Here is a 9903-nt window from a genome sequence, read left to right as displayed (position 1 = left end):
CGCTCTCTTTCTTCTATCTCCATTTCTCTTTGACGTTTTTTCTTCTCCAGTTCTTCTAGTTTTTTGACACGTTCCTGGTATTCACGCTGTTCCTGCTCACGTTTCTCACGCTCAATGCGTTCCTTTTCCTCACGCTCTGAAGAGTGGGAAATGTAAATAGAACATATTACCAACACAAATTCCCTCAGTTTGCTGTATTCACAGAAGGGTTACAAAATACAATCTCTTGCCTTTGACTCTGTATAAATAATAATAATTAAAAAAAAATCCAAGCATTTCACAGGATGGGTTTAACGAACCATAGGACCTGTTTTCTGGAAGCATCCTAACTCAAAAACAATAGGAAAAGGAACTCTGATACATCCGTTAATGTGACATCTTGAACAACAGCTAGTGAGAAAGGAAAGAAAATGATTCAATATCCATACATTAATCGGATGTGCAGACCACAAATGTGCCAGCTAAAATATCGGTAACTACCTCAAGCACGGTAGATGATCCCTTCCTTAGAAAAAGTCAAACAAAAAAATCAGCTAGCAGTGTCAGAAATTTGATATTCAGGACTGCTTGGGTTTTTGTTTGTTCGTTTTTTAAATACTGCACAAATACGAACTCTCATACATAAAATTTTCATCCACCAAATGAGAAGTAGGACAGAAATTTACCTTACAGGGTGCCTATCACTTCTTCTCTTCTAAAGCCTTGAAACAGGCTACCAGACAAAGCAATTCACAAAGAAAGGCACGTGAGTCGCTTACAGTTCTTGAGTTCTTGATCTGACACCAACATTCCCTTTCTATTCACTTTAAGATGTGCACAAATAAGTGGCCAGAACTCAAACTAAACAGCTAAAATAAATTTTTCATTAGCCTTCCCTAATCTCCTCTTTTATTTATGTCTGGGAGAAGGGGAGGGCAGGAAGCATTCATTTGCTTTCATTTTCCCTTCCTCCTAGAAAGCTTCACCTTCATCTCTATGCTGCACAGGTAAGCATTCAGAAGGTGCATTAGGTAAAACGTAAAGATACAGTATCTAAAGGCAATGAATACAGTCTTCACCACTGACCAAAAATCAAAAAACTTCCTCCAATATCATGAAACAGAGAAACCAGAGGTTACCTGTGAACACATCTGGAATGGGTCAAGGATGCAAAGGATAAAATAATCACGTTCTTGACTATACCTTTAAGCAGCTGTTCTTCTCGTAATCTTTGTTCTTCTTCCTCCTTTTCTCTGTAATAAGTAATGCGCCTCTCTTCTTTGCGCTGTTTCTTGCGTTCCTCCAAACGATTACGCCTCTCTTCTGCTAACCGTTCCTGGAACTGCTTGAGTTTATCCTGAAATACAAAGAATACACATGAAAACACCAGAACTGTAATGTGTAAGAGCTAGACAGTTACACAAATTGCTAAATAAAGCTGCACAGAAACACAAACCAACTGCAACACATTAACTTCGGTCCACTGAAAAACAACTACCCGTTTGCCATTTCAACCTTTTCTGCAATTGATTTCGTGTAAGGGAATATACTCCTACTTAGAAGACAGACAATCACCTTGCACAATTTTAGTCCTTCATCTGCTTTGTTCAGGAAAGGAATTACTTGACTAATAATTCACCTGTACCTAAACACATTACCTAAAATTACCTATATTGTTGCAAAGAATCATATGCAGTTACTTAACATAATACCTCTTTTGCCTTTTTTTTTTAAAAAAAAAAAAAAAAAACAACTCGGTTCTTACTGCAACATAGCCAAATAATCAAAGCTATAAATTACCTCAGCAAACATATAATTTAAAAAATGCAGAGCAGAAACAAAGGCACAGTTCTTTCCCTGCTCTTGTGGTCTAATTTGTTATCAAATTTTGCAAACATAAAGACAACTTGAAGTACCAAATACTTGAACAGTCAAAATAACACTCAGATTCAAACAAAAAGATTAATAAAACAACAAGTACTTCTGTCTATTTCTCAGTTTCAATATTATTGTCAGTATTATTCCACCACCACAGCAAGTCCAAGTACTTGTACAGATACAGCTGGCTGCTCATATGCTACCTAATGATCTCTTACCAACAGCTGTATTGAAATAAATAATTTACCTATCTTTTATTTTCCATATAGCTATTCCAGAAGTCGTCAAAAATTGTAAGTGATAATAGCTAGGAATGGGTGCAAGAATTATTTTTTATTTAGTCAAAGCAGAAAATAAACAATTCCCTAATTCTGAGCCATTCTAGATACTAATTTTTTTCTAGTTTTCATGAAGAATCACTGGGTCACAAGTTTAGTTCCTCACTTTAGGGGAATATTTTATTACAATACCATATCTCGAATACCTCATAAACTGTTCGTCGTGATGCTTTGAGCCTGGCTTCAAATAAATCTCTATCCTCCAACATCCTTGACAGTCTGTTCTTATGCTCAAGGGCTTTCTCGCGCTCCAACTGCAAAGTGGTTATCTAAAAAACAGAAAATATACAAAGTATTACAAAGTAAAGTCTTACTATATATTTGCATTCAATCTACCTCAGTCACTAGAAATTAGATTTTCCTCTTTCAGATCCAAGACAGAAGTTACTGCTGTCCACTAGCACAATGAAATTGCAAAGCTAACACTTCATTCTTCCTATCAATTTTTTCCCTTCTTCCCTTGGATGGAGCTGGGGAAAAAAGACAATGCAAAACCCACTATTTTTCATTCATCACTAATGGATTTTATCACCTGAACAAAAAATTCTTACCCTTTCTTCTTCTTGTTGCTCCCACAGTTCCATATCACGCACTCTTTGCTCCTCATATGCAGTCTTTATTAAAGGAATTTCTTCTAAGCGCTTTGCTCTTTCAAAATAGTCAATCTAAATAAAGATAACATACCTTCAGCATGTCATAATGCAAAGACCAAATCTGGAAGACTCCATCTTCAGCATCCCCCAAAGAAAACTCCAATATCTGGAGACTTATCCAATATATCTGATATACTATTGTTACAGAACAACCACATTGGCCACATCAAAGGTCCACCTAACCAAGAACCTACCTAACCAAGAACCTGCCTCTACCACTGGCAACTAAGGGCACTCCTAGGCAAGGATGCAAGAATGGAGGCAGGCATATATACAATATTCTCAGCATCATCAATTTTCAGCTCCCAGCATTTCCTGTGTTGAAGTTTTTTTTGTATTTAGTAGGCATTGGTGGATTTCTCCTCTTGTCCTTTTGAACTCAAAGAAACTTTTCATATACAACAATATACGTTGGAAAGAACTCGTGTGTCTATGGCTCACAGCATGAAGACTCACCTTCTACCTACAAATAGTTCTGAATATGGCTCCTACTGGCTTCATTTGATGATTTCTAGTTCACTATCCTTTGCAGTCAGTGCAAGAACAACTGCTCCCCACTGTCAGCCATTACAACAGGTACCCTCTTACGGACTGCTACCACATCAGCGCTCTAGAAATTTTTCAGACATAGAGGTGCTATTTCACACAGACATTTCTCACACAGAGATCCACATCACTGATAACTCTTGCTGGTCTCCTCTCAGATTTCCAGTTCAACTGCATCCTTCTTGAGATAAAAGACGAGAACTGCAGACAGTGCTCGAGATGCAGAACAACATTCTTAGTCAGCAATGAGAATTCGGTTAAGTTTGGAGCCCATCATGTAATATGTACAGCTAAAAGATCGGGGGATTTTCTTCCGCTTTCCTGATATAAAGTATCTTATATCTATCTAAAGAAAACATCATTCAAAGACTCTTCCTTTCATCCCACAGTCACTCAGTTTTCTTTGGTGAAGAACTTAGCAAAAAGCTTTTTGGAAAATCCAACTTAGTTACACCAGTCAGATCACCCTTACTCATATGTTTGTTTTGACAGCTTCAGAGAACTCCAAGAGGAAGCCCTGGCTTACAATTCTTTTCTAGAAGGTGTGCTGACCTTTTGGGGTAGATTATATTTACCCAGGTGACTACTAATTCTACTGTTTAATTTATTTTCTACTACTTTGCCCAGTATGAGGCATCAGGTTTACAGGCCTGCAGAATGAAAGAACCTCATTGGAATCTTTTTATGCAACTTGCCACTTTCTAGTATCAAGGCAGTTTTAATTTTTAATTACCAACTGTATCATCCAACCTCTGTTTCATTCTTGAATACAGTTGGAACTCCTGGGTGAGGTTCACCTTGCCCAGACTATGTATTTCTGTTTACTATGACAACATGTTCCTCACACGTTTAGAGCCACCCAAGTTTCACGCAGATCCTCTCCTGCCATCTAGAATGGCTCTAGCAGTGCAATCTCCTGTGTTTCAGTGAGGATTAATATAACTATTTAATTTAGCTTCTCCATAATGGCCTCACCTTCTCCGAACATGTCATCTCCTCTGAACATTTTCCAACTACAAGTCTTCCCCAACTAAGACTCAGTTCACATACAGCTTAAAGGTCCTTCTTCAAATCAACTCCACTAATTAGAACAGACTTACACACCAATATTAGAAACTCAAATTGGTTTATAACACATTTACCTCTTCTTAGTTTCAAACAGTAACATTTTCAACACCAAGATTTTTTATATATATACATGTATGTATCAACACAGGAGTTCACAATCACTAAATAAAACATTGTATAGACGTGATATTTTAACCCTTCCTACTTTGTACCTTTTTCTCCTGATTCTTCAGACGTTCCTGAAGTTCCTTCTTTTCTTTTTCCAACTGTTCAACTTGTTTAGCCATAATGAAGTCAGGATCCAATTCTTCAAGATCCTACAACCAAGTAAAGTTATCAATACAAAATAACGCAAACATTTTTTTTTCTGTTATAGATGTGGTTTATTTATTTAAGCTTCTCTGCAGATTTCCCCTGAACTTTTAAACTAATTTCCTTCAGAAACATTCGCAGTTTCTTTTCCTCTCTTCTGGGTAATTTGTATTTTATTTTTAAAAAAACTCTCTAAAGTATTTGTATCTTGATTTTTAATTGAGACACTGTCCAGGTACTACAAAATTGGATCGGCAGGTCTATGTGCTATTTCAGATACTGTTTAAGCAAAAAGGGGAGGAAAAAAAAAAAACCCAAACAATTACCAAACAAAAAAAACTCCAAACCAGCCCACACCTCTCCCCAAAACAAACACAAAAAAATCCCCACAAACCAAAACACAAAACAAACCAAAAACAACACCTGGACTTAACTCCTCCAGGTAAAAAAGATCCTATTGAAGCTCAGAATTCAGGTTTACTTACACTGTTGAGCAAATTAAATGCTTAAGTGTCAAACTGTCTCATTTCTAAGAGTCTGTTTATAAGATCAGCTACAGTATAAAACTAGTGAAAAACATGAAATTCAGGCAGCCTAACAATGTAACATCAAGAGCATGAAAAAATAACTCTAAACTTCAATAACAAGTTGATTACCTCAATATCAATATCTTTAAATGCTTTGGCTCCCAGTTCAGTCTTCTTAATCTGCTCCAAGCGCTCACGAACGGTCTTCTTTTTGATTTGTTCATGCTCTTGCAGGATACGCTCCTTCTCTCTTTCCTTTGCCTCCTGGCGCAGTCTCTCTTCTTCAGCCTTCCGGACTTTTTGTAATTCTGCTTCCCGTTGTTCCAGTTCTTCTTTTTCACGCTGAATGTTTAAACTTTCAAGGCGCTCTTTTCTTTCCTCTATAGTTTGACGACGTGCAAGAATACGCTGATGCTCCTTTCTTGAATTCTTTAAGAAGGCAGTGACTGCCAGCTGATGTTGCTCTTCCTTCTCTTGCTGAATTTAAATTAAGAACAAGACAATGATGGATATAGCATCTCTTTAAAAGGGCAGAAAGCATAGCAAATGCTTCTCAAAGAAAAGTCAACGTTAGTTTTATTCTCCAAACTTGTCAACTGCAAGGAAATACAACTGTAAGGGCAACTCTAATCACTCATTCAAGTTGCATACAAGGTAGTATCAACTGACTAGAACCACGTGCACATGGAGAAAGTTGTCAGTAAGAGACAGTATTCTGCAACACTGCTTAAGTATGACAGTTTCACACTTTTTTCTGTCCAAAAATATTGCACACCCATATGCTACTGATATTTAAGACCCTAACTGAAAGAGGAGTGGAGGGGTCAATCTTGTTTGTCTCTGCATGTGTTAGCACGTATAGCACCAAATGTGCTGTCTTTCACCAAAGCTCCCTTGTTTTTAGTTTTTTTTTTGCAAACACTCTAACATAAGAGAAAAATATCATCACTGACGCAAAGCACTATGTGCGAGATGATAAAAAACAGACGAGTCAACAATTAAGGTATAAACATTGTGTATAAAATCATTTTAATTAAATTTTAAAAAGCACTGGACTTCTAGACACTAGTATATAGACTATTCTTTGAGCAGCCTTCTCACCCCTCCACCATTCTCCTCCGGAGTACCTATACAGTTCTGTGCAGAGATTCATGGTGTACACATGAAGAGGTATAATTGTGCCAGCTCTGGGAGCTGCTCATTTTAATCAGTCCAGCAAGCAGCAAAACACCGCAAGCCCAATCAGCTCCCCACACTCCCTTAGTCACACTGCTCCTGAAATATGTGCTAGCTCAGAGATATTTTTAGCAGTCTGTCTCTTCTAGGGCATTCAACAAAAACACTGAAACATCCATACTTTGCTGCAGATCTGCAAGCATTTAAAGATAAATGGAGGTACCAGAAACACAAAAATTAAAAGCTTTAGATGCATTTAACGATTTGTGAATTATAACAAATTTGACAGAAATCTGAAGTTTTTAAGCACCTGAAAAAAGTGAGTTTTGATCTGAATAGAGAAGGAAAAAAGGATATCAACTTGTCCTGTAGCTTCTCTAACCACATAGATCAACATTAATCTTGATACTGTACTCCGACTTTACAAGCATAATTACTAGCATTTATGTCTTATTCAGCTAATCATACTAACATGTCAAGTACAAGACAATTTGTCATTTCTATCTATGAATGTACAGATAAAGCATGTTTTTTCTTTCAAACCAACAATCTGTCTAATACTAATCAGAATAAAAATCTTTTTAGGGGAAAACCTACATGGAAATATTTTTATCTTAAACACGATAAAACAGCTAATATATGTTCAAGCTAACATAAATAAGCTAGCATGAGGTGTCATGATACAGTCCTCCTTTGTGTGTTTACATTTTAAGATATAAAGATATAAAGATAAAAAGAATCTAACATGGACATCTTGCTATCAGCCTTTTTTCCATATGGAAAAATTGTTTGATGTGTTTGCTATGAAATTTTTCATAAACATAAAGCAAAATAAAAAGTTACCACTGCTCTTTTAAGAGGAGCAAGGGTTTAACTTGCCACAACCAAAGCATGCTGGAAATCCGAGACTTATTTACACCTTGTTCCTACAGGGCTCTGGAGAACCTGAAATGTGAGCTCACCGAGTCCAACCTTGAAGCCAACAGCCCCAGGGAGGAGGACAGGGAGTGACAAGGACAGGTCAGTTCTTGTGCTGTGGGATCTTTTGTTCGTGTTTTTAGATTCCACTACGAAGTTACATTCCAGGTTCTTCACAACAGCAGTTTCTCCAAGAAGAATAAAGCAAGTAGGCTCTTGGATTTTAAAAAATGCATGCAAAATTTGAAACAAATCCTAGCTCTGTAGGCCCGTCTATGGGGAAGTTATTATTTGGTATATCCTAAATCTGATATATGCAAGACTGGCAATTTAAACTCGGGCCTTTTGTGCACATTTTCACATGATTTTAGTTATGACCAAACACTAATTAGTTCGGTGCGTTTAAGAATGACGACTTCTTCACAAGCACAAATAGCTGACTACCACCAGGCTGAAAAAAAATGAAATGAAAAGGTACATCTAACCTGAGAAAACACATTCATTAAAATACAAGCTTTGGTACAAAGTGTCAACTTATTAGCTTACGTTTCTACTTAATCCGCAAGTATATAAATGCAGTCAATCACTACTGTCAAATTAGATCAGCGATCGTTACCACAATTCTATGAAAAACAGAGCAACACACTTCTGAAAATAACAAATGTACAAAAGCATCAATCCCTACCTACTCAAATTCTTGCAATGTCATGTTAAATTAATCATTAGATAGCTCACTGCCTTTCCTATGTCAAGGAAAGGTAAACCAAGTACCTCTTTCAAGTATGATCTCACAACTTCAAAACAAGCTTGTCTTGCTAAACCAGAAAATTCAGATCTATTAGAACAGATGAGTATGTAACAGATGCAGAAGGATACTTTGTCATTAATAAATACACTAATGCTACACTACATTTGTATATATTAACATCTCAAAGATCAACTATTTGTTCTGAAGGGAAGGGGGACAGCAGTAACAATATTGATTACCACTGCACTGAGAACAGATTACTGGACAGAGAAGTTGATCAGACAAGCAAAAAAATAACAAAAGGCTGTATAATGGCAACAGATAAACATCACACAACGCACATGGGGGAAAAGTCAGAATTTGTCAATGCTTTCAGAAGACTTAAAATGACTTACCAATAAGTGAGGAGGCTTAATGACTGCAAGAGCCTTAGCCAGAGCTGAGGACATAGCAGTCAATTGATTTCTAATTTGCTCAGAAGGCATGCTTTGTAGCTGAGGGCCTAGTGGAGCATCTTCTCTAGTACTGTAATTCAAATCTGAGCCAAAACTCAGTGTCCGGGTACTATGATCAAGGCGAACCTTTGCAAAAAAAATAGGGAAAAGAGGATTGTATTATTTACTAAACAACTTCTCTGTTGCTCTGCCTATGACCAATACGAATCAACAGAAGCTCTAAGCAAAAATTACCTTAAAAAAAAAAGTTTCAGCTATACCAGACTGTGAGAAATGCCAAATTAGTAGAAGAAAAGCAGCACTGTGAATAAAAGTTTGTTTGATTTCCATAGTTTATACAAAACAAACAAACAAAATCACTGGAAGAGGCTGAATTTTTAATGATCCTATGAACTGAGCACTGCAAAACAAATCATTCTTGTCTCTTCCTCCACATTAGCAATATGTGAAGCAAGAATCCTGACTTTAATACAGACAATTTCAATGCTCTAAAATACAAGCTAAAGTTGTGGGTTAACCTAAGAATTAACTCAGCTTTTTTTTTTTTCCATTTCATTACAAGCTGTCGTTCTTTCAATACAGACAACTTTACCAACAGCAGCTGAAACATCTCAGACATCAGTGCACATTTCTGATGCTGGTGTTTTACGTCAGTCACTTCGTTAGACAAAACCCAGCATCAGCAATTGCTAGCTCTTCAGTCTTGCACAGCTAATTCAGCATAGTCAGAAATCTGCATCCCTGTTTGTTACACTTGCTTCAGGATATGCTGGACTAAATGACTGGGGCTCACAGGGCAAGTTCCAGCAAATTTTAATTCAACTTTTACTTCTACTAGACTTACATTAATGATTGTTGACCTAAATTAAAAATACACACCAACATGCAAATAATCGTCAGTTCTTAATATATTGTCACATGCATCTTCTACTCTACTTCATGTCCATCTATCAGAATCAATGCCTTCCTTGGGTTCAATGTCAACCAGTTAGCTTTCATCCAATGTAATACACATGAATCCATACATCATTTCACAGAAGTCTTTTTACAGCACTTACTTGTAAGTCACAATGTCTGGCTGCATCAACGATACTACGTTCCAGCTGGAAAGCATCAACAAAAGGAACCAGGGTAGCCAGACGAGAAAATTCAATGCTTTGATAAATCTGGGCCACCTACATATCAACAGAAACATTGAGTATTTTTCCTCATTAAAAAGAGATCAGAAATAAAAGCTGTTGTATGGGCTATAAAGGCAATTTATAAATTGTCAGCAAATAAACATATACATATTAATACAGTTAC

General features: G+C 36.8%; 1 protein-coding gene across 1 annotated transcript in view; it reads right to left on the bottom strand.

Annotated features, from left to right (window-relative positions):
• The window catches only part of EIF3A (eukaryotic translation initiation factor 3, subunit A), a gene marked incomplete at both ends in the record, with an annotated part of 28095 nt that overhangs the window by 9345 nt on the left and 8847 nt on the right, over positions 1 to 9903 (bottom strand). The window contains 8 exon segments of the mRNA XM_009698054.1: positions 1 to 136; positions 1183 to 1336; positions 2342 to 2464; positions 2747 to 2860; positions 4675 to 4779; positions 5431 to 5778; positions 8539 to 8724; positions 9657 to 9773. The exon segment at positions 1 to 136 is cut by the window's left edge and continues 1 nt beyond it. Of these exon segments, the coding sequence (XP_009696356.1) occupies positions 1 to 136; positions 1183 to 1336; positions 2342 to 2464; positions 2747 to 2860; positions 4675 to 4779; positions 5431 to 5778; positions 8539 to 8724; positions 9657 to 9773 (1283 nt within the window).

Source organism: Cariama cristata, unplaced genomic scaffold (assembly GCF_000690535.1).
Source record: "Cariama cristata isolate BGI_N322 unplaced genomic scaffold, ASM69053v1 scaffold234, whole genome shotgun sequence".
NCBI lineage: Eukaryota > Metazoa > Chordata > Aves > Cariamiformes > Cariamidae > Cariama > Cariama cristata.
Note: the sequence above shows the minus strand (reverse complement) of the source record. Positions and strands in the feature narration are given on the sequence as shown.